Source organism: Saccopteryx leptura, chromosome 2, assembly GCF_036850995.1.
Source record: "Saccopteryx leptura isolate mSacLep1 chromosome 2, mSacLep1_pri_phased_curated, whole genome shotgun sequence".
Taxonomy (NCBI): Eukaryota; Metazoa; Chordata; class Mammalia; order Chiroptera; family Emballonuridae; genus Saccopteryx; species Saccopteryx leptura.
In genome coordinates this window covers 146,248,425-146,275,051 of record NC_089504.1, presented here as the reverse complement: position 1 = coordinate 146,275,051, position 26,627 = coordinate 146,248,425, and the positions used below count along the sequence as shown (strand labels likewise).

Here is a 26,627-nt window from a genome sequence, read left to right as displayed (position 1 = left end):
GTGTCAGAGAAAACTCAGGGGTGAATTTCTTCTTCAAACAGTGTTGTTTCTTTGCCTTCAAAGGTGATATTTTGGGAAAAAAGACTCCTGAAACACAAGTTCAGTAATTCATGTGGTTTACTGTCCTGTTATAAGTAGCATAATAATGTGTTGAAAGACTTTACCAGGAAGGTCTGGAACATGGTATTATTTGAAGATGCTTCTTGAAAGATGTTGCATGTAAAAGGTACTTTATAAAACCAAGTTCTAGTCTATTCAGTGTATGTTTTTCTTTTTTAGATACTCCCAGAAGTATAAAAGCATCCACGGCTACAGCAGAACAGTTTTTTCAAAAGCTGAGAAATAAACATGAATTTACTATTTTGGTGACACTAAAACAGAGCCACTTGAATTCTGGAGTCATTCTCTCCATTCACCACCTGGTTCACAGGTAAGTGTGGCTGCTGGAGTTTCCTGCGTTTTTATTTTATCTGATTAAATGAGCACATTAAAAAGTCGTAAATAAAAGCAAGCTATGCTTTATCTCATACAGGCTTAAAACAGCTGAAACAATTTCGCAATATTATGTAGAATCACAAACGGAAGTAATTGACGTCGGCCTAACAGCAGAAGGAGCTGTGCTTTTGATGTTGCTAAGAACACACAGATGTCACCATTCCAGAAACAAACTTATCAGTCACTGTATTCCTCATAAGATATCTTCCTCTGTGTGAAAGTCAAACGTATTTCCTAATTTGTGACTAGAGTCAGAAACGCTATATTCTATTACTTTAGAAAATTGCTTAGGTTTAGAGTTTAATAGTCTTAGAATTTTAATCCCTGGTAGATAACTCCTTTTTCAATGCAGTTCTTATTCAATAGATTGCAGTGGTTAAAGCTATATTCTTGGAAGCGTGTGGAATCAAAATGCCATCTAGAATTTTCCAGCTTCTTGCATGTGTAGAAGCATGGTTAGGAGAGCAGGTGGAAGTAATGGGGAGGAAGAAAACAAAATTCATTCATGACACTTAACATTCACGGAAATCGTTATTAAGTGATACCAAACAACTAAAATGATTCCTTCTGAAAGAACAACCACAGTTCTACCAATGAAAGTTTCTTTACATTCATTATTTTGGATACCTGCACTACTGCTTACTGTCTGTGGACTTTGGGCAACTCACATAACGTCTCTGCACCTCATTTTTCTCACCTATACAATGAGGGCAAATAGCTACTTTCTAGGCTGTTATGAATATTAAAGAGTTTATCTGTGTAAAGTGCTTTATACATATAGAAGCCTCTTGGTTTCTCTCATCAGAGATAGGCCACCTTGGACTTTGCAAATCGTTTCTAAATGCTAAAGAGCAAACAGAAACAAATGTATGTGGAGAAAAAACATGGCAGGGTGACCTAGAGAGCAGAGTTTCTAATCACACTCTGTGTGGCTTTCTCTCAGTGCTTGAAGGCATCACTTAGCTGTTAGTGACAGAGTCAGGACCCAAACGCACTTCTGAGTCTTTAGTCCGGTGTTTTTACTAGTCCGCTGTGCTATCTCCTAACCTCTGTCATCCTGACAGACCTTGTGTTATGATGCCATGTTGTTCTTTTTTACTGTTATTGTTGATGAAGATATCTTTCTTCCCTTGGACTCAATCTCGCCCATGTCTGTCTTATCATTTCCTGAACACTTATTTATTTATTCCTCCGTTTTCTTTCACACACAAAAAAACTTTAAGGTGGTTTATAGAGTTGTCTATGGGGCAACAAGATACAAATTTACCCCTATGGCCTTTGGTGGGAAAATGTAGTATCTTTAGAAGAACAAGTTCAGAGGGATGGTGACATGCTACAATGCACTTAGGAAAAAGCAGATCAACAGTGATGCCAGGGATGTGCATCTTGGGGTGAAGGTCTTGGAAACAGGACTGCCTTGGAGGCTCTTGGCTGGGTGTATACAAGTCCTGTACAACCAAACTTTCCTGCTCAACGTGCCAGTAGTGTCTGCTACACAAAAGCCTGCTAAAAGACCGTGTCCTTCAAGAACTAGTCCATGTCAATTGCTTTTCTCAATTTGTTTTTTGAGTATAATATTGAATTCAAGTTAGACTTTTTTGATGAATACCCATATTTTAGCCATTTTTTGTTGTAACTTAAGTGAGAGTTAAGATGCAAAATGAGAGTTAATGTTGAGATATACTTGTCAAAATGAATACTGATCGGTCATCCTGAAACTGACCGTGATGAGGTGCAGGTTCTGCTCTCCCCAGGTTTCTCCTAGCTCATAGAAGGGCTCTGCATGCCCAAGGACGTTCTCCTGCCTCGTTGTTATTGGGAGGTGGGTGGGGTGACGTTGTGGTGCTTCATAGGAGCCCATGTCTGGCCCGCTTGGGGGAAAGCCCAAGAACAAGAACTTGAGTTGTTTCTCGGTGAATCAGGCTCACGGAGTTAGACCGGCATGCCCGCTGCAGATCACTAAGAACATGAATATTCTTAGCAGAGTTGATGTGCATCGGCTTCTCTGTGCTTTATGTCTGCCCCTGACTCCAGCCTTATCTCCATTCGGGCTGATTGCAGCCTGCTTTGGAGCCAACTTAAGTAGGTAGAGGGAGGCAGTAAGAAATGGAGACTGAGGGGGATGCCTGCTCCTACGCTGGCAGGGTGGGAAAAGTGGTATCATTAGTAGAAGAATAAATGCCAGGCACAGTGACCAGTCTGCTCATTATCTGTGTGTCATCCCTTCCTTTCTCTCTGCTCATACTTTAGGACTCCACTCATATCTCCATGAAGCTTTTACTGACCTTTCCAGCTTATGTGAATTTCCCCTCCCATGAGGGGCAATTCCTTTTGGCATTCTAACATATAACACTTTATATTGTTATTTAATGTTTCACGTGCATACATATGTGTTAATTATATATGAGACATTAGAAATATCACTGCTTTGCTCACAATGCTAACAAGTATCTATTGAGGATTTAAATATTTAAATTGTAATTTAAGGCCCTGGCTGGTGGCTCGGTGGATAGAGCATTGGCCCAGTGTAGGGATGTCCTGGGTTCAATTCCCGGTCAGGGGACACAGGAGAAGTGACCATCTGCTTCTCTCCTCCCTCTTCCCTTTCTCTCCCTTTTCCCTCCCATAGCCATTGTACTCTATTGGTTTGAGTGTGACCCTGGATGCTGAGGATAGCTCAGTTAGTCTCAGCACATCAGCCTCAGGTGCTAAAAAATAGCTTGGTTGATTCGAGCATCAGCCCAAGGCAATCCCAGTAGCTTCTGGTTGGGGTGCATGTGGTAGTCTGCCTCACTATCTTCCCTCCTCTTACCTAAAAATAAATAAATAAATAAATAGTAATTTTAAAAATTGGCAATACATTTCAGGGTTCAAAATTTAAAAGGCACGGCAAAGTATAGAGTCTACCCCCATCTCTATCTCTGGACACCTATTTTTTATTCCTGGGGTATACCACTGTTATCATTAAAGATATTTCCACAGTAAGAAAAGCATGCAGAATAAATCAGCGAATCAGTGGCATTCTGGAAGGGGCTCTGATTGGCATATAAGAGTTGCAACTTGGTGAGCCAGTGGACATTCCTGTGATAGCCTGAAGGAGACCATGGTGTGATTATTTACACCTTGGAAATCAACAAATGCTACAAAGCAGGACTTTTTTTTTTTAAGAAAAAATATTTTTACTGAAAAATGTTTATTTAATGAGTACTTTTAAAATATTTTTCTTCTTTCTTATACAAATGGGTAAATGAACCAGTATCTTAGAATTATTTCTCCAGAGAACAGAGCCAAAATTTACCAGCAGCACTCTCTGTATAGTCCTGGTAGCTGGAGATAACACCACCTTTGGTCTCTGGATGCAGCTTTCTAATCCTTTTCCCAGTGTGGTTGGGTGTTTGTGTACAATTTTACATAGTTGCAAACAACTTTTGATTGGGTTTTAAGTTTTGTATTTCATTTTGTTTAGTTTAGTTTTGTTTTTGCTGTCCATGATTGTGCATTAAATTTTTAAGCTCTATTTTATTTACCATGCTATCATACACAGATGTTAAATAAATATCTGGCGGATGAAGGTGTGAGTGAAAGATCAGAGATAGAGCACCACGAGTGTACCAGGAGTCATGAATGACCTCACAAAGTTTTCACCAGGCTAGGGCAAAGGGTCTGGAGAATGTTTAAGTTGCTCTGTTGATGGAGGGTGCTTAATCTATCCTGAAATGTCATTAGCTCTAGTGTGAGGATTTCACTAACTGGCAGCTACTGCCTCAAAACAGCTACGATCAAGTTCTCAAAGAAGAACGACAACTATAATGAGCTATATCGCAACATCTCAGCCACTGTGTTAAAGCTGGAAACCTAATCACACAGCTTTGTTGCTTTGGACATGTGAGACTAACGGACACGCTCTGGATTCTAGGGCATCTGAAGTGAGCTAATTTCAGGAAAAAAAAGTAAGAAAGGCAGACATCATGGCATCTCAGAATTGGAGTAAGGCTTACTCAAATCAAACCTTGGCACTGAAACACAGCTTCAAACAATGAGACGTAACTATGAAACTACTGGCAACTTCATTAGTAGTGTCCTGGTGTTCTGTGAGAAAAGTCCTCGTTTGGCTTCCCAACCTGAGTTGCTGGTTTCAAATGGCATTTTTCAAGTATGGAGTAATATTAAAAATTAGATCACAACCTTCATGTGAGCACAGTGCAAAAAGCTTGTAGGCTCTTCACTCATTTCTGTGTATATTTAGCCAACATCAGTATTACCTAAAAACAACAGACAATAATATATGGCGCTTTGTGTCTGAAAGAATCAAGACATTTAGGCAGATCAAAGAGAGCATTATTATGGTTTTTCTGGCCACTGTGTTTTGAAAGGGAAAAATAAAGAGTAAAGAAATAATTCTAAGGCGTTGGTTCACTTACTCATTTATATAGAAAGTATAGAAGATAAATACGAAAACAGTAAAGGTTCATTGAAAAGCAAATAAAAATGAATGAGAAAATTTCCCTAAATTCCAAAAGGACTCTGTTCTCTTCCATGATTTTCAAAACTATAGTTTCTTCAGGATAAATAAAATCCATTTGTTGTCCCGTGATAGAGATTAGGGACAGTCACCTGGATTATGATCTGTAGTTTATAATTCTTCCTTTAATTTAAAGTTGGCTTGGGCTTTAGATATATAATTGGTTCTTATGGGGTTGTTACTAAGAATTTTCCTTATAGCCAAATATTATATATGCTTTTAACTTTGAATTTTTTGTAAATAGCATACATAGAAATAACTTGTGGCAATGACTTTGCAAGTAAATATAACATTATCTTGTAGTTTGCCATCATCTTCTATATTAGTGAACTTGAGATGAGATAAATGAGATTTCTTTTTCTACTTTTTTAGTATTAATTATTATGCATTCTGGATGAGTAAGAGTGTATTTATATATAAGGTTAATAAACTGTGTCTTCATGTTTGTGGGTGCTTGCCATATAGTAAGTGATTTCTATTTCTTGATATTACTAAATAAAAATTAAACTTGCTGACAGTATTTGCTTAGCTTAATGGTTCTGAACTAAAAAGATGACTGTTTATTATGGGTAAAATGAACAGACTGACATAACAACTGCTACACTTTCTACTTTTTGGTTGCACTAAATAAATAACATTAAAGATAATTGAATTTATGGGTTAAAATTTCAAACCCCAAGTTCCACTTAATTAAAAAAAACTTTAGTTATATCTTATTCTTCTAAAGTATATTTTTACATCATTATTTATCTCTAAGAAATTACAGCTTTGATGTATATTTCAATACCTTCCTTATTATTAGGAAAGTTGCAATATCTATTCTAATGTGGGTAAGCATAATTATATCATTACCAAGAAGACATGGTAAGTTGCTCATTAAAGAAACTGAGTTAAAGTTAAGACTCAGCAAGCATGATTTGTCATATTTCTTATATACACCAAATTTGTATAGAGATGAAATGATGGAAAGAAGTACACATTTTAATATACATAGAAGTTATTTCATGGAATACAAATCTCCCTTTTACGCTGAAGAAGCAAGGTAGTCTTCTTATCAGCGCTCCACTGTTCCTGCAGATGAATCCATGGGCTGTTGCAACAGCAATCATGGGCTAACTAGTTTATATTACTCCCATCCCACATTTTGGGTATTTACTTCTTGAGGTAATGATGCAGAGGACCAAAAATATTTTTAGGCCTCCAGCCTATTTTGACCGTGTCCAGTTATCAGACCATTCCAAGACCCTCTACCTCATCCCTCCTTTAGCTCATACTTTCTTTACTCCAGATGACAGAATGCCAGTCCCTTGGCTGCTATGTAGGCAATTGTTACCGAGGCTCACGTTACCATAATTATAGGAAATCAACCTGATGTGTTCCTGCTCGAATATTTTCATGCTTCCCATTTCTGAGTTGCTGTGTTATTTCCTTTTATGTGATAATAGAGGTTAGTTATTTGTTAGAAATAATTGGTCCCCGTAGCTACTAATGATCGGTTAGCAATTTTTTAAAGTTTTATTTCTGAGATTAAATAATATTTTTAATGACTAAAAAAGTTTTCTAAATACTATTTCTTCACTTGAAAATGGAGTTTCAGGATGTTTTGTTTTTCTTTGATAAGTTCTTGTGATTTTATTATTTCCACTTTACCAATGCTGAAGATGTTGATATTTCTATGATTTAAAGCATAATAGCTTTCTCTGATTGCCTTTAAGTCATAAGCTTATCATCACTAAATGACAGTATCTAATCCCATATTTCATACAGAAGCTGTATATGATGAAGACTTTTTTTTTTGGTTATTAAAACCAGAATTCTTTTAAAGAAAGCCTAAACCTATAAAATGTATCAATTCCTATGCACTACAAATACTTCTGGAGAGATATTTTGTTGTTTTTTTCTCCTGACCAAAAAAAAAAAAATTGTAATTAAATGTGACACTGTTAGAGGTTCTTTCCTGAGAATATTTTTTTTAAGAGAATTTTTACATTCTTCATGTTAGGGGAAGGGGAAAAGGCAATTTCTAAAGCATAATTCCAGGTTCTCCTGAGCAACTAGTATGATGTGCTTGCTAGAATCAGAGCCTAAACTTTTTTGATGTTTTCAAAACTCTGAAGTTTTAATCTTTATAAAAAACTTGAAGAGGAAGTAATGTTTTGAAGAGGAAACAAATGTTTTTATTATTGTCAAAATCCTTTTCAAAAAAGAAGATTTCTTTATGTGCATTTTTTTTTCATTTATTCAGAAAACTTTAAAGGTCCTTCAAACATTGTGCTAAGGTAAGACCTGAGCATTCAGAATTGAAACACACAGTCACTGATGGAAGAAAACAATTGCACTATGTCATGTAGAATATGGTGTGCTTATGGCCTTCCACTGAGACTGTATTGTTACAGTACAGATAAATCAATCAACCTGTGAATGTTGGTTGGGTACATACTTTATACCGATTCTTGGGTGTGGGTAGCTTTGCCTGGTGCACTGGACAGAGCACAGGCAGGCTTGTAGCCAAAATGCGTTGACTTGAGTTTAATTCAAACTTCACTAGTTTCTCATATGATAACTCTGGGAAAGCCCTGTTCTTTTCTGAATCCTAATTTCTCAAAGAAGACTATTAATACCCAATTTGGGGGCTTGTTTTGAGATTGATGCCATATTTTCTGTTTCCTCTCCTATTTCTCTGTGTTTTTTAAAGCAGAGTACATAGTATTTCTAATCTTATAGGCAATCCATATTCACTATGCAATATTTGAAAAATATGGGGAAAAAAACCCAAAATCATAATCACTTTACCTGAACAAATACTGTTGACATGTTATTTTTTTCTAATCCTTTTATTTATTTTTATTTTTTATTTATTTATTTTTTTATTAATTTTAATGGGGTGACATTGAAAATCAGGGTACATAGGTTCAGAGAAAACATCTCCAGATCATTTTGACATTTGATTATGTTGCATACTCCTCACCCAAAGTCAAACAGTCTTCTGTCACCATCTATCTGGGTTTTTTTTGTACCCTTCCCCTCCACACCCCCTCCCTCTCCTCCTCCCCCCCCCCAAAAAGCCACCACACTCTTGTCCATGTCCCTGAGTCTCATTTTTATGTCCCACCTATTTAGATTGCATAAAATTGGAGATTATGACAGCATTCTAAATTGATAAAATATATTATGTTTATCTTCCAAAATCATTAAAATATATTTCTAAAATGTTCATTGGTTTCTTGATGTTCACTAAATTGATGTTCTGAAATTTATTTTATTAACCTATTTTGGACATTTAGATTATTTCCCACTTTTCAGCATTATAATTTATGCAGCAAACACTATACCCAGCATGTTGTATGTGTTTAATCTCTGATTGTTTCCTTAGGACAAATTTCAGGAAATACAATTTGTTGGATAACTGGTTATAATAATTTTTTTCAGTATTTTAAGAAATACATATTGTTCAATTAGAGTCAAGAAAGCTTGTACCAGTGTAAATGTTTACAAACTAAGTCTGCAGATGTGAGTTTTGCTGTATCCTTGTTAAAACAGAGCATTATCTTATTAAATACATTTTTTCCATTTTGAGTTGGGAAATAGTGTGTTGCATTTCTTTGATTGCTAGTGAGACTAAGCTTTTAAAAATAACTTTGCTGTCCATATACATTCTTTTTATAGAAATTACTTTTCTATAAGTATTTTCTTAATAGCTTATAGTTCTTTATATTTATGGCTAATAATCTCTTATATGTCATAATTTTTAACCTTTGCTTATTTTTTCTGTTTTGTTTGCTGTCCATTAATTTTATGTTTTATATTATTTAGCCCATCCTTGGGCTAAAAAACTTTATCGTCATTTAGCTCTCACAGTATTATCCCATTACCTCATTCAGTCCTCACAACAAACCTATGAGGTTGATATTATACTGATATTATTCCCATTTCAGAGGTGAAATAAGTAAGGCACAGAAGTTAAATGACTTAAGTTCTCATACTTAATAAGTGACAGGTTTTTCATCTAAACGTTAGCTCTAGAGTTCTATCCTTAATCATTTGTGTCTATTATTTAAATATTTCAATTAATTTCTATCTTGAGGATTGTTTGATTAAAAATGGTTCTTTCTAGCCTGATATTAGGTAGTCTTCCTTTAAAAAATATCTTTATGGTTTTTTAAAATCTAACTATTGAACTCATCCAAATTTAATTTTGGGCCTTGGCCCATTGGCTCAGAGGTGGAGTGTCAGCCCAGCAAGTGTAAGTCTCGGGTTTGATTCCCAGTCAGGGCACACAGGAAAATATATATTTTTCACTCCTCCCTGCTAATCTCTCTCTCTCTCTCTTCCCCTCCCACAGCCATGGCTTGAATGGTTCAAGCAGAGTTGGACCTGGGCTCTTAAGATGGCTCCATGGCTTGTCCTGAGGAGCTAAAATAACTCGGTTGCCAAGCAACATAGCAGCGGCTCAGATAGGCAGCGCATCCCTTGGTTGGGGGCTTGCCAGGTGGATCCTGGTCTGGGGTGCATGCGGGAGTCTGTCTCTGCCTCTCAGCTTCTTACTTAATTTTTTTAAAAAAGTTATTTTAGTGTAAGAAATGAGGCTCTAACATTTTCATCAAATAGTTAATTACTACTATTTCAACATCATTTATTTAACTCTTCCCCCTGTCCTTATCTGAAAATTCTCCCTTTAGCATAAATGGAAACTTATATTTATGTTAAAAGTTATTTCTGGGCTCTCTCTTTACTGTTTCATCTATCAGTCTGTTTATTTTGATACCAGTAATTACTTACAGAAGCAGCTTTTTTATATTATAAGTATAGCTTTTCAAAGGACATACCTCCTTACTCACTTTTTTTAATACTAATTTAAAATATTTGCTATTTTAATAGGTGAAAACTGACACTTTGATGATGAGGTTGATTACTCTGTTATATGCTTATTGGTCATTCATATGTCTCTTTTTGTAAATAGCTTATTGTCTATTTTTCTGCATTTTCTTATTAAGTGTGCTCAGTTTATTAATGATATTAACTTCATGTCATCTCCATTTTCATTTACATTAAATTTTTCTGATCTAGAAAATTAAAGAAAAAGAAGAAATTATAATATCCTGTATGCAAAATATATGATGTAATATACAAAGCAAAACAAAATTTAGTATGATTTTGGGCTATTTGGGGGAAGTAACAAAAAAAATCATCTGCCTTTGATGCTATTGAAAATTCTTCTTTGGATGTTGAAGTTTGTGTCAATACATGCAGTAAAGATGAGGTTAACTCAGCAAAATATTTGGCTCTGTAATGAATACTACAACACATGCAAATACTGTTGATTAGTTTGTTATTGATCTTTTTATCAAGAGTCTAGAATAGGGCAATAGTACATCTGTATTTTAATCTTCCATTTTAATCTGCCCCACTATATTCAATGAATGATTTATTTTAGCGCTTTTTTCCCCCCGCCTAATCAGAAAAAGCAATTGACACTTTAAACTTAGATGTAGGAACACTTATTTAGTGTAATATCCAACACATGAAACTGTTGGTCTCAAAGCCATTTATCTGACAACTCATTCTTTCCTCACAGATTTGTAATGCCAAATGTAATACCAAATGTATCAGTGCCAAATATCTAATACCCAATATAATACCAGTTTCCATCAATGCTGAGATTTATTTCTGGGCCCTGTGTTCTGGTCCACTGATCTGTTTGTGACTTCTGTAGCAATACCTCACTACTGCGATTGCTGTAGTTTCATGACTTGCTATCTATCTATGGTTGAATTCTCAGTTATTACTGTTCACCATTTTTGCTATGTTTGAAATTTCATTCTTAGGCATATACTCTAGAGTCAATTTGGTAAGGTCTATGGAAGAAATCTCATTGGGATTTGTATTGGAATTACATCACATTTACAGGTTGATATATGTTGAATTAACATTTTTATGATATTCAGTTTTTTTATAATCTGATTTTTCTCTCCAGTTTCTTTCATGACTTTTTTTTTGTCTTCTGTATAATTATCACCATAAAGGCCATACATATATTTTGTTAGATTTATTTTTAGGAGTATTATTGGTTGTGTTGTTAGCCAAGTGAGATTCTTATTTTTCTTTTATATTTCCTAATTTGTAAAGGACTTTGAGGTTACATTACCAGAAAAGTGGATTTTGTTTTGAATCAAAGGTGACATCTTCCATAGTATTTCAATTGCTTTTTCTTTTGTCTTTCAGAGAAAGTTGTCATAAGGAAAATTATAAGTGCCATCAAAGTTCATTTATTTATTTCTTTTAATCTGCTGTATGTTGATATGTGCTGACATTTCAATGACCTTTTCTGAGATGAATATTGAGCGATTATTGTAATATAGTTAATTCTTTGGTATTAAAACTCTTATTTTAGTCTTCTGATGTCAATATAAAACTTCCCATTTTAAGGACTTTGGTCAATCACTTAAAATCATTTTACAAAGGGCTCATTTAAAAATTATAATGATCTACTCTACTACCTACAGTTCATTATCAAGTGTCAGGAAGTACAATTTAGCTTATTTGTAACTTGTCTTGTTATTTCCTTTAGTTATGGTGAAGCATGTACTATTTTAAAAAGGCCACACAAAATAATATTTTGGTGTCCTTATGACAATGGAGTTTATATTATCTAAATTACTTAAGAAATCTCATTTCCCTTGCTGTTATAAACAATTGAATTCCATTTGTCCTGGAGAGGAAGCATATATTTTTGTGGTTGAAACCATATATTGATATATTTTATAACAGCTGGATGAAAGTCATTCATTTTATTTTCTTAAGATAACAGAAATTTATTTTCTCACATTTCCAGAGACCAGAAGTCCAAATTCAGGGTGTTGAAGGGGCTGCACTCTTCCTTTTTAATTTTTTAAAATTTTAATTGAATTTATTGGGGGTGGCACTGGTTAGCATAATTATAAAGTTTCAGGCGCTCAATTCTACAATACATCTCTGTATGCCCTATTGTGTGTTTATCCCGCCCCCCCAAGTCAAGTCTTCATCCATCACCATTTACCCGATATCCTTCCCTACCTCTCCCACCCCCGGCAGTCACCACTGTTGTTGAGGTCCATGAGTCTTTCTGTCATTCATATTTTGCCTCTTTTTTCAATGATTTTATCTATTCAGTATTCTGAAAGGAGATGATTGACGTGCTGTCATATTTGCTTTGTATTTTCACCTCTGGTTTTTTTAAAAGTCTAAGTGTAGTAAAATTATGTTTGATTATTCTTGAGGATGCTGAATGCTCCATCAAATACATGAATTACTGAATATTTCAGCTTAAATTCATTTAATTTAGCCAGTAAAAATGTCCTGAATAGCACCAAATGGAATTAAAATTTGAATTTTGAGTAAACAATTTAATTTTGCAAATGACTTAAATTTAAGCTACACACTTCAGGTGCATGAGTCCACAGCATATCATCTGTACACCGTATTGTGTGTTTATCACCCCAAGTCAAGTGTCCTACAGAATCGTTTATCTGCCCTGTACCTTCCTCCACCTTCCCCCAGTACCCCTCCCCTCAGCAATCACCACACTGTTGTCCATGTTCATGAATGTTTTTTTTCTTTTTTGCTCAGTCCTTCCATCCCCCCAACCCAGCCCCCTCCCCCAGCTGTCATATGGTAAGAATAGTTACAAGGATATAAAGTACAGCATAAGGAATATAGTCAATAATATTGTGATAACTACGTGTGGTTTTAGATGGGTGCTAGTTTTATCAGGGTGATCACTTAGTAAGTTATATAATATCTAATCACGGGGTTGTACACCTGAAGCTAACATAAACTTCATTGACTGTGACCACCCATATAGATATTATTGTTTCTTAGGGACATAAATAAAATGATAAAATTGAAAATCGATACTCATTATTATCCTTAAATTTACTTTCTATTATAAAAACTAGTATTATATATAATGTAAAAATATATTCTTAAAAAATAGTGACTCAAACTTTTAGAAATGAATGTTGGCATTCACTATGTAAGGATCATTAAATTAAAGGTTATATTTTTCTTTAATGAAATTATTCATTATACTGAATGGAATTCAGAGAAAATAACATCTTATTTCTATAAAGTTGATTTGCTTAGATTTTCTTACTTTTTCTTGATGGCTTTATGTACAGTATTACATTCATTGAACTAAAATACCTTTATAAAAAACAAGGTTAGATAATATATAAGATATATTAGAGGCACATTTGCTGAGGGGCTTTTATATTAAGCCTGCTATGACTATCCTATTTATGATTTTTCAAAATTTTCCTTTCATTTAGTTATTGGATTTTTATATTTTTTATATATTAATAGGTTATAAATGCAAGTGTTCTTCACTTTAAAAATTTGTTTTCCATCAGCCAGTAACTGAAATAAATACATTACAAAATCTTTCCATTTCCCAACTTGTCAGTATTCAAGACCTACTGCAAGAGTTTTGGTCACTCACATTAAGGAAAAAAGTGCTTATTTTAAGGTCTCCATTTATAAGTAGATTTACTAATGTAGAGTAATATGAATAAGTAAATTTGAAAATAATATTAAAATGTTTTGTGATATAAAATACAGATTTGGCAGAAATATGGAAATTCTACATGAAAAAGAAAGGCCTACATTTATTTCAGATGATTATAGTGGGGAGGATTATTCAAGAAAATGATAAGAATGAGGAAATAGGAAGCTCTTTGAGAATCTGGACTTCCTCACTTTTCCTAGTGTCTTCTTTTTTTTTTTTTCTTTTTTTTGTATTTTTCTGAAGCTGGAAACGGGAGAGACAGTCAGACTCCCACATGCGCCCGACCGGGATCCACCCGGCACGCCCACCAGGGGCGATGCTCTGCCCACCAGGGGGCGATGCTCTGCCCCTCCGGGGCGTCGCTCTGCCGCAACCAGAGCCACTCTAGCGCCTGGGGCAGAGGCCAAGGAGCCATCCCCAGCGCCCGGGCCATCTTTGCTCCAATGGAGCCTTGGCTGTGGGAGGGGAAGAGAGAGACAGAGGAAGGAGGTGGTGGGGGTGGAGAAGCAAATGGGCGCTTCTCCTATGTGCCCTGGCCGGGAATCGAACCTGGCTCCCCCGCATGCCAGGCCGACGCTCTACCGCTGAGCCAACCGGCCAGGGCTCCTAGTGTTTTCTGTGCCTAGTACAGTCCTTGCCGTATAGATGGCCAGTAGATATTTGCTGACTGAGAAGTGCAGAACATTTGCTGATATCAGGTCTTGTGTTAGCTGGATAATTTTGTAGATGCACTGAAATGTTTTCTCTGCACTATGAGCATGAACACACTTTATTAGATCCCTACCCTGTGTCATACAATCCTCTAAACATCTTACGTGGGTTAATCTCATTAAATGCTCATCACAGTCTTGAAGGTTGCTATCATTATTATCCCTAGTTTACACAAAAGGAAAGGGAGCCCTGAAATGTTAAGCCTCATGTCCAAGGTTACAATAAAAGACAGAATCAACATTTGAATTAGGCTGCATGGCACCAGAACTCATTCTAACCACTGTCTTGACAACTTCTATTTACTTGTTTTAGTTTGCATGTTTTTATGTATGTATGTATGTAATTTTATTGAGGTATAATTCCATTTAACATTATATTAGTTTCAGGTGTACAATATAATGCTTCGATATCTGTAGACATTGCAATATTATCACAATAAGTCTAGTTAACATTTGTTACTATACCTAGTTACAAAAGTGATTTTTCCATTTTTTTCTGTGATGATTTTTATGATCTACCCCCTCAGCAATTTTCAAATATGCAAATATAGTATTATTAACTATCGTCTTCATTGTGTATATTATATACTGTGACATTAATTTAATATCTTTATATTTTTACCTTTTGATCCCTTCACCCATTTGCCTCTCACTCTAAACCCTTTACTTAGCAACCACTAGTCTTCTATGAAGTTGGTGGGTTTTTTTGTGTGTGTTGTTGATGTTTGGTTTTTAGATTGCACATATAAGTTAGATCACATTGTATTTGTCTTTCTCTGTTTGACTTATTTCACTTAGCACAATGCCATCAAGATCCATCCATGTTTGTCACTAATGGCAAGATTTCATTCTTTTTTATGACTGCATAGTATTCCATTTTGTGTCTGTATACATATCACATCTTCATTATCCATTTATCCATTGATGGACATGAATGTTGTTTTCATATCTTGATTATTGTAAATAATGCTGCAGTGAACATGGGGGTCATATGTCTTTTTGAATTAGTGTGCTTTTAAAAAAAATACCCAGAAGTGGAATTGCTGGATCATATAGTGATTCTGTTTTTAATTTTTTGAGGAACTGCCATCCTGTTTTTCATAGTGGCTTCACCAGTTGACATTCCCACCAACAGTGCTGTCTGCTTGTGTTAGAGCAGCACCATTGCCTTCTACTTCCTTCAAAACCCAAGAACTTTATTGACAGCACTGTTTTCTACTTCTTTTGAAAATAACAATCATGTATTTTTCTTCTATTCCACTTTTCTGTTATACTAAAGATCTTTATCCAGAAGTTTCCTTCCTTGTAATTTACTTTATTTCAATAGCATCATCATGGCATATTGAAAAGTTGATGGCAGTGTAAATAAAGCTGATATGGTCTGTGTGAGAAGAAAATATTTTGTCTTTATTTTTCTAATTGCCTCTTCATAAAAAGTTTATGCTATTACATAATAATACCTAGAATTCAGGGTCAAGTTGTTTTCATTTCTTCTAATTAGGAGTGTTTGGTACCATTTTCAAGTTTGAACTCTAGATAATAGGCTCACTAAGAGCAAAATGTTGCCTCAGTGGGTGACCCATGGATCCTATTGCCTTCTTCTTTGGTTCTTATTTATTCTGAAAAATATAGAGGACATGATGACCCATGAAGCATATCAGAGAAGAGATGCTGCCGTGGTGACAGCTTACTCTCCCCTGTGACTAATTCCTTCCTCTCAAATACAGCCTGCTTGGGACTTCTAGCTGTCTTACATGCATCAATGGTCTTCCTTATTGTCTGTCCATAGCTTCAGAATGTGGTACATATGAAGCTGCTGAAACTTCCTACACAAGCCCACTTTTATCAGCCTAGAAAATCTCTATCAATTTGAGAACCATAGGAGGTAGCAAATTGTTACCTCAAGAGGAGTATTTGGAGCCAGATAAAATACACATGGAATAATAATAAGGGCATTAAGGGTTTCAGTGCCAGTCACTCTGATGATTGTATTCCTAAAAGTATCGCGGACCATTTTTAGGTGAAAGTTTACAGGAAAAGTTACCCTTTTCAGAATATTTTCTTCCCAAAATATTGTTTGTTCTTTGGAGTACTAAAATTGCGTTCACACTTTAATATACTTGGAAAACCAGCTAAGTATGTGGAAATGGAAGAGAACATAGATAAATTTTCTTGGGCATACACACACACACACCTCTCAAATTTTTCAAAACCATAAAAATATTCAGTTTCTGTAGAGAGTGAATTTTAACAGGTCACCAAATACTTTTCTTCAGGCAGAATTGTCTTAAACTGTTTTAAAAGGTAAAACTAGATCTAGAAAAGATGGGTTTTATTATAAATCTTTCACAGAAAAGCAGACTTGACTAACAAAATTTAGAAATTAAAAAGTGACATTTAACATATTTTAAAGTAAAATTAAGTACATAATATCTTATACACTAAATAAGTATCTAATTTAATGGTTCCTCAATGAACGTGTTATTGCCTTATGGGCCTTGATCTACCTATCTATGTCTATATATTTTTAGATATTTTCATATCAAACTTGATGTGTTCTGAGAATTTTATGTATAAAATACAGTTTCTAAATATTTTTAACTTTACTGTAAACACCTATCACAGATGGTTAAATAGATCCAAGGATAATTCACTCTACTTCTCTGCAGAAAAATGGAATAACATATACATTCAGTGATGGAAGAAATTCATATTTTATATAGGTCTTTCAAAATAGCTTGGTAACAGTTCTATCTTTCAATTTAAAAAAGGGATATCTCCCTTTTTAAAAAAAGCCCTTGAGACCAGATGTTATAATACACACACACACACACACACACACACACACACTTCCTTAAAGTATTTAAAAACAGAACTGCTCATGCTTATATTTAAATGTTAAAAGTGTTCAAATTTTCCTCTCTAATGTGTTAATATGGGTTGTATAGAAAATGTTTATTAGAATACTTTAATTTTATATTAAAATATGAAAACTATAGAAATGTGAAAACAAGGACCATTTTTGAGGTTAGAAGGATGTTTTAAGTTGTTAAGGGATAGCAAGCTGGCAAAGTTTTGGAAAGAAGAAAAAGTGACCTTTCACAGCCTAACACACTTCAGTGTGCACCCACTTGAAGAGTTAAAGGGGTCAAATTTTTTCATCATTCCAAATATCAACATCCTTGAATTGGAGCAGAGATTAATGCAGAATAGTTTTGAAGATGCCATTTGGAGTAGGGTGGAATGAATCCAGTATCCATATCTATGCCTTGAGTTTTCAGGAAGTGGAGATATTACAGTATACTACATAGCTGATACTCATAGGTGATAAATATGATGAAGATCTGACCAGGCGGTGCTGTAGTGAATAGTGCGTTGGACTGGGACACAGAGGACTCAGGTTCGAAACCCCAAGGTTGCCGGCTTGAGTGCAGGCTCATCTGGCATGAGCACAGGCTCACCAGCTTGAGCGTGGGATCATAGACATGACCCCATGGTCGCTGGCTTGAGCCCAAAGTCACTGGCTTGAGCAAGGGGTCACTCGCTCTTCTGTAGCCCCTGGTCAAGGCACATATGACAAAGCAGTCAATGAATAACTAAGGAACCGCAACAAAGAATTGATGCTTCTCATCTCTCTCCCTTCCTGTCTGTCTGTCCCTCTCTCTGTCTCTGTCACAAATAAATAGATAAATAAATAGATAAATAAATATGAGTTGGGAATCAATACAGAGATTTTGTTTCTATATGGATATCCAGCAGTTGATAGTTGGCAGTTTTTTAAAAAAGACCATTATTGTCTCTTAGCATTGCCGAGTCACCTTTGCTACAATCAGTTGACTCTATTTAGATGAAGCTTTTCTAAACTATCTATATAGTTACATTAGTCTATTTTTTAATTTCATATGCCAATATTGCACGGTGTTAATTACTGTGGTTTTATGATTTTCGATATGGTAGTGTAAGTCCTTCAAATTTTGTTGTTCTTCCAGATTTATACATTTAGGGATGACATGTATTTTCATGAGAGATTCTTTAATTTCTCTCAGTAACATTTCATAGTTTTTTTTGTAAAGTTATTGCACATTTTTTCATAAATTTATTTTTGGGTATGTGAAGTTTTAATGTTATTTTAAATGGCATCATTTAAAATTTCATATTCTATTTGTTAGCAATACAATTAAGTTTTGCACATTGATCTTTTATCCAGTGACATTGTTAAATTAATTTATAATTCATTCTTATTCGTTAATTTATTTACTATTAATTATAATATACTACCAATAATAATGATATATCTTTCATTCTAATTCTAATACCTATAATGTTTTTCCTATCTTTTTGTACTGTCTAGGACCTTTATTCACTCTGGAGTAGAAATCTGCTAGTTGACATCTTATCTTCCTAGTCTCAGAAGAAAACTTTTGATACGTCACCATTAAGTATGATGTTTGCCATAGCTGCTGTTATTTTTGTATATTTGTATTTTTAGATTCTCTATATCATGAAGGAAAATAAAGATATGATCCAGGTCTAAATAACTTACAGGGTCACATAACAAAAGAGGATTTAAATAAAAGAACAAGAGCAAAAAAGGTGAAGCAACTTAAAAAAAAGTAAGAATGTTAATATTAGTATCAATGATTCAAAGTAAAATATATTAAGTGGTAATTAGGGTTATGTTATATTGACAACAGTTTTAATACTTAACAAAAAGCAATTTGGAACCAAAATATAAATAAAAAAGGATTAAGATATAAAGAGAAACATGGAAAACTGGAATTGTAGTAGGAGATTTACTAAATTATAATTGGATAGATCTAATAAACAAAAAGAATATGATTATAGAAAAATGATAAAACAATGGATCAATATGATTTAATACCTATATATAGAAATATAGAGGAAATTAAAATATACTGATACTATAATGTATAATACTAATACTATAATATGTAATACTAATGTACAACCTCATGCTGATAGATTAGAAAATTTGGATGTAAAGAATGATTTTCCATGAAAACACAAATTAGAACATCAACCTAAGAATACTATAGAAAAATCTAATTACTACTAATAATAGAAGGATTAGAAAATTTTGTCAAAGGGTTAGATTCTTTCAGCCCTTCACCCTGAAGTCACCAGATTCCGACTTCGTTATTAATTTTTTAATGTGAGATTTTCAGATCTTCAAGAAAGAGATAATACTTTGGCTGTGTACTTTGTTTCAGAGTATGGAAAAGAAAAGGAAAGCATCTCCATTCACTTCTCCAGGCTATCTTTGTCCTAATTCCAGAATTTGAGGATAGAAAATACACACACACACACACACACACACACACACACACACACACACACTATAAAACATCATGTATGAACAGAGATGCTAATATTATTAAAATAGTAGGAAATGAACTCCAGATTACCAGGATCAAGTGGGGCTTTTATTATGAATTTATATAAATATATATATTCTAAACCAAATAATTGCAATTGTTAAAAATGTCTAATCTATAAGAATAACAGAAAAGCTATGTTATAGTTAATATGGGGCTTTAATGAGAAGGGTGGGTATAGAAATGTGTGTGTGTATTTGTATATACATATATTTTATGGAAAAGCAATGATACCCATTATTGATGAAATGTGTCAGTAAATGACTCATCTGTTACACTGTTTTACAATGATTGTAGTCATCAATTTGGCATCTGATTTCTTTATTTCCATCTGACCTATAATTTGGCGATTTTACCACCTTTTTTACTGTTCCCTGACCCATCTGCATGAATTCAATTTTGTCATTTTCAGCTTAAATAACAGTTTATAATTAGAGTATCCCTACTGTAGAGATGGTCATCTCTCTTGTCCTGTTTTATTTTAGTACTTGGTTGGCAAAACCAAAATCCTGTTGACTTCATCTGTCTACCTCAATTACACTCATGCAGCTAAACTTTGGTTATAGGACACAGAACTGTGCTGACTGACCGTACTTTCTATGCATGATTACTTATCTTCAATGTGCCCTAATGCTGCCATATTTTCCTAGTGCATTCACTTTCTTATTCTGCTAGGTGACTCTTTTATACCTCTCCTTTTTCCTTACACTTGGTACATGTCCTCCCTCATCCTCCATTAGCTGATGACATTGTTCTTTTGGGATTTTTTTTTGTTTGTATTTTTCTGAAGTTGGAAATGGGGAGGCAGTCAGACAGACTCCTGCATACGCCCGACCGGGATCCACCCGGCACGCCCACCAGGGGGCGATGCTCTGCCCATCTGGGGCATCGCTCTGTTGCAACCAGAGCCATTCTAGCACCTGAGGCAAAGGCCACAGAGCCATCCCCAGTGCCTGGGTCAACTTTGCTCCAATGGAGCCTTGGCTGCTGGAGGGGAAGAGAGAGACAGAGAGGAAGGAGAGGGGGAGGGGTGGAGAAGCAGATGGGTGCTTCTCCTGTGTGCCCTGGCTGGGAAGCGAACCCGGGACTCCTGCACACCAGGCCGACGCTCTACCACTGAGCCAACCGGGCAGGGTCGACATTGTTTCCACAAGCTCTTCCCACTACTCATACAAACCTACCTGAGCCTTTGCTCATATATTTTCTCTACTTTCTCTTCTTTTACTTACATTTAGCATCCATGGCCCTAACAAAGATTGGCCCCTGCAGCTGCATATTAAATTGCATCTCCTCTCGGAGACGTTGCTCCAGAAATCACTCCTTCTCTTGAATTCCTAGATTGCTCCCTCTCTATTGGATATTGTCTGCAGCATATATACTATAATATTTATAGTCTCAACATGGACAAGAGTGTGGTGGTTACCAGGGGTGGGGGGAGGGAGGACGCAGGAGGGAGGGAGGGAGAGAGTTAGGGGGAGGGGGAGGGGCACAGAGAAAACTAGATAGAGGGTGACGGAGGACAATCTGACTCTGGGCGAGGGGTATGCAACATAATTTAATGACAAGATAACCTAGACATGTTTTCTTTGAATATATGTACCCTGAATTATTAATGTCATCCCATTAACATTAATAAAAATTTATAAAAAAAATATTTATAGTTTCAAAAACAAAAACCGAAACCAAAACCTAAAAACCACTGTTGAGTTCACTTGTTTAGCAACTGCTCCTCTGTTTCCATTCACTGTTGTCAGGTCTCCTCTCGCTCTGGAGCCTTCTCCAGTGAGGCCTTGGTTCTCTCTGCCTTACAAAAGTGCGCTTGTCAAGGTCACCACTGATGTCCATGTTGCCAAATCCATTCTTCAATTCCGAGTCCTCATGCTATTGGCCTTTGATTATTACCTCCTTCAAAACAGGATCTTTGTGTGGCTTTCATGGCTTGCACACATCCTCATCTCCTGGCTCCCTACCCTTACACCCCCCGCATCTGAATGAAAGACTCTTTCAGGGCTTGATACTCAGACTTCTCCACATCCATTCCCTTTGTAGGTGATTTCACCCTGTCTAAAGGCTTTAAATGCTATTATATGAAACAATGACTTTCTAAATGTTTCTTTTATCTTGATCGCTGTCCTTGGACTCCAGGCTTGTACATCCTACAGCATACCTGATTCTTCACTGGGATGTTTAACTGGAATTCAGAAGTCGAAGTCATCATCTTCTTCAGACTTGCGCTTCCTTTGGTCTTCTCATCTCAGTAAATAGCAACATCTCTCTTCTAGTTGCTCAGGCTAAAAACCTGAAGTATTTTTTGATTCTATTTCTCTCACACTACACATTTGATCCAGTGAAAATCTTTATTGTTTCCTTCAGAACATCTCCAGAGTTGGACCCTTTTCACCATCTTCCTTTGTCTAAACCACCCCTAGTAAGAACCTTTAAACGCATCTCCTTGCTTTAGCCCTTGCAAATCCCACCTCCATAAAGTCTATTTCTGACACTACAGTCAAGTTGGTCATATTGAAACTCAGTTGATTCATGGGTAAAGATAAAAGGGCAGTGGTTGCCAGGGGGAGGAGGATGTGGAGGAGGGAGACGTGGGGAAGGGGAGTGGGGAAGGGTGTAAAGAAGCGAAAATATAAGGTGATGGAAAATGATTTGACTTTGGGTGATGGGTATACAATATAATCAACAGGTCAAATGCTATAGAATGTTTACCTGAAACCTGTGTACCCTTATTGACTAACATCACCCTATTAAATTTAATTTTCTAAATAAAAATGAGAAAAAAGTTAAATCCTAACAACCCATGGCAAAAAGAGAAAAATAAGAATGATATTTACATATGAACATATATCTGTATGTGTGCCCTTATGTGCTATGTTTGTCAACTCTTATTTTTTATAACAAATTGTCTATTTTATTATAAAAAGAAAGAAATTCAACTTACAAAACCCTCTCATGGCTTTCTACCTATAGCAGCCAGAGTCATCGTGTTAGGCTATAGGCCATAAATGATCTGCCTCCCTGGGTTTTTCTGATACCCTTTGAACCTAATTTCTTACTATTGTGCCCTTTACTCATTCTCTAGCCTTACAGGCTCAGTGATATTCCTTGAACTTGCCAGTAGACCCCTGCCTCAGGGTCATTGCTCTCCTTCAGGATTTAACTAGATGCCACTTTTTCTTTTTTAAAAAATTTTATTTAGAAAATTAAATTTAAAAAGGTGACATTGATCCATAAGAGTACATAGGTTTCAGGTAAACATTTCTATAGCATTTTTAAAAGATTTTTTATTCATTTTTTAGAGTGGAGAGAGAGAATGAGAGAAAGAGAGAGAGAGAGAAGGGAGAGGGAAGGGGGGAGGAGCAGGGAGCATCAACTCCTACATATTCCTTGACTGGACAAGCTAAGGGTTTTGAACTGGCAGTCTCAGTGTTCCAGGTCAACGCTTTATCCACTGCGCACCACAGCTCAGGCCATTCTATAGCATTTGAACTGTTGATTATGTTGTGTGCCACCACCCAAAGCCAAATCATTTCCATCACCATATATTTGTCCTTCTTGACACCTTTCCCCCACCCCCTCCCTGAGTAACCACTTCACTTTTATCTATGTCCGTAAGTCTCAGTTTTATATCCTACCCATGTATGAAATCATACAGTTCTTAGCTTTTTCTGATTTACTTATTTCACTCACTATAATGTTCTCAAGATTCATCCATGTTGTTGTAAATGGCACTATGTCAAGATGTCACTTTTTCAATGAGACTTTTCTTCAGTCGTTTTTAAAATACCACCTTCCATACTCCTTATCCTCTTTACTTTAATTTTCTTTACAGCTTTTATCACTATGTAACCTATTTATTTTATATATTTTATTTAATTACTTGATATTTTAATATAAATTCAATGAGGGCTGGTATTTTTATATCTTTGGCTCACTTCTGTATTCCCAGCACCTGAAAAACAGAGCCTAGACCAAAAGGCATTAAAAAAAAAAAGTCACATGAATAAATGAGTGAGTGGATAAATGAATATAAAAAGTGCCTTTGAAATGTATATATCATTTAAACCAGCAATTTTATTTCTAATAATTTATTTCAAGAGGATAATTGTTCAGGCACACAAAGAAACATGTATTGAAGCATTTATATTAAGAATAAAAAACTGAGCCCTGGCTGGTTGGCTCAGTGGTAGAAGATTGACATGGCATGTGGAAATCCTAGGTTCGATCCCTAATTTGGGCACACAGGAGAAGCAACCATCTGCTTTCTCCACCCTTCTTCTTTCTCTTCTCTTCTCTCTCTCTCTCTCTCTCTCTCCTCCTCCCACAGCCATGGTTCCATTGATTTGAGCACATTGATTCTGAGTGCTGAAGATGGTCCCATGGAGTCTCTACCTCAGGTGCTAAAAATAGCTCAGTTGTGAGCATTGGCCCCAGATAGGCAGAGCATCAGCCCAAGACAGGGGTTGCCAAGGTAGATTCTGGTTGGGGCGCATGCAGGAGCCTGTTTATCTCCTCCCCTCCTCTCACTTAAACATTAATAAATAAAAAACTGGAAAAAGTCATGCAAAATTGGATATTAAATACATTGTGCTAAAGGTATACTTAGAATAGCATGCAGCCATTAAAAGGATGCAGCTTTACTTTCATTGACATGGAAAGATATTCATATGGAATGGTTAAGTTACAAAGACTGCAAAATGTTAATATTGGTCATCTCTTGAAAGCAATACCACCAGTAATATTAATTTTCTTTGTGTGTTTTTGTCTATTTTCTAATTTTTAAAAATTATAACCTATCATTTTATATCAGAAAAGGATTTGGTGTGTGTATGTGTGCATATATATACTTATATAAAACAAGTTGTTAAATTTTTAACAAGTAACCATAAACCACTTTTTCTGTATATTCTTCCTATAAGATAGGAGGAATACTTAGCTTGGAGTCTGTGAATGACTTCATGGAATATGTGAACCCATTGTAAAATCTGTAAGCCAATTTTCTACACACTTGCATGCGTACAGTTTTAGATTTTATTTATTAATTTTAGAGAGAGGTGAGAGAGAGAAGGAGACAAGGGAGAGGAGCGGGAAGCATCAATTCATACTTGCTTCTCATATGTGCCCTGACCAGGCAAGCCTAAGGTTTATAAATGGTGACCTCAGGTTGACTCTCTGCCACTCTGCCACTAAAGGTGCATGTGCACATTTTCAGGTCATCAAAGTAGTCTATTCAACCTAATGAGTCTTCTTCAACCTATATGAGACTGCTCCTACATTCATTTTGTTGTTGTTGTTGTTAGCCTTATGCCTAATTTTAATTCTGGAATGTGAAGCTCTTTTTAAATTAAAGTATAGTTGACATACATTATATTAATTTCAAGTGTACAACATAATGAGATTTCACACTTGCATATCTTACAAAGTGTACAACACAAAAAAGTCCACTATTCATTTGTCACCATGCAGTTGTGATATTATTGACTTTGTTCCCTATGCACTTTTTACATCCTCATGACTTTTGTTACAACTATAAGTTTGTATCTCTTAATTCCCTACGCCTTTTTGCCTATACCCCAACTGCTCAAGCCTCTAGAACAGGAGTCCCAAACTTTTTACACAGGGGGCCAGTTCACTGTCCCTCAGACCGTTGGAGGGCCAGACTATAAAAAGAACTAGGAACAAATCCCTATGCACACTGCTCATATCTTATTTTAAAGTAAAAAAAACAAAATGGGAACAAATACAATATTTAAAATAGAGAAGAAGTAAATTTAAATCAACAAAGTGACCAATATTTCTTTATTTTTTTTAATAATTTTATTTTTTTAATGGGGCGACATCAATAAATCAGGATACATATATTCAAAGATAACATGTCCAGGTTATCTTGTCATTCAATTATGTTGCATACCCATCACCCAAAGTCAGATTGTCCTCTGTCACCTTCTATCTAGTTTTCTTTGTGCCCCTCCGCCTCCCCCTTTCCCTCTCTATCTCCCCCCTCCCCCCGTAACCACCATACTCTTATCAATGTCTCTTAGTCTCAATTTTATGTCCCACCTACGTATGGAATAATGCAGTTCCTGTTTTTTCTGATTTACTTATTTCACTTCGTATAATGTTATCAAGATCCTACCATTTTGCTGTAAATTATCCGATGACATCATTTTTTATGGCTCAGTAGTATTCCATAGTGTATATGTGCCACATCTTCTTTACCAGTCATCTATCAGTGGGCTTTTTGGTTGTTTCCATGTCCTGGCCACTGTTAACAATGCTGCAATGAACATGGGGCTGCATGTGTCTTTACGTATCAATGTTTCTGAGTTTTGGGGGTATATACCAAGTAGAGGGATTGCTGGGTCATAAGGTAGTTCTATTTTCAGTTTTTTGAGGAACCACCATACTTTCTTCCATAATGGTTGTACTACTTTACATTCCCACCAACAGTGTATGAGGGTTCCTTTTTCTCCACAGCCTCTCCAACATTTGCTATTACCTGTCTTGTTAATAATAGCTAATCTAACAGGTATGAGGTGGTATCTCATTGCAGTTTTGATTTGCATTTCTCTAATAACTAAAGAAGATGAGCATCTTTTCATATATCTGTTGGCCATTTGTATTTGTTCCTGGGAGAAGTGTCTGTTCATATCCTCTTCCCATTTTTTTATTGGATTGTTTGTTTGTTTGTTGAGTTTTATGAGTTCTTTGTATATTTTGGATATTAGGCCCTTATCTGAGCTGTTGTTTGAAAATACCATTTCCCATTTAGTTGGCTTTCTGTTTACTTTGTTATCAGTTACTCTTGCAGAGCAAAAACATCTTAGTCTGATGTAGTCCCATTCATTAATTTTTGCCTTCACTTCTCTTGCCTTTGGAGTCAAATTCATAAAATGCTCTTTAAAACCCAGGTCCATGAGTTGAGTACCTATGTCTTCTTCTATGTACTTAAT

At 35.6% G+C, this 26,627-nt stretch overlaps 1 protein-coding gene across 4 annotated transcripts in view; it reads left to right on the top strand.

Annotated features, from left to right (window-relative positions):
- NELL2 (neural EGFL like 2) overlaps window positions 1-26,627 on the top strand; it is a 489,520-nt gene that overhangs the window by 152,718 nt on the left and 310,175 nt on the right. For all 4 annotated transcript variants that reach the window (XM_066369010.1, XM_066369011.1, XM_066369013.1 and 1 more), the window contains one exon: window positions 280-430. In XM_066369010.1, coding sequence (XP_066225107.1) covers window positions 280-430 — 151 coding nt within the window. The remainder of the gene's footprint in view (window positions 1-279; window positions 431-26,627) is intronic.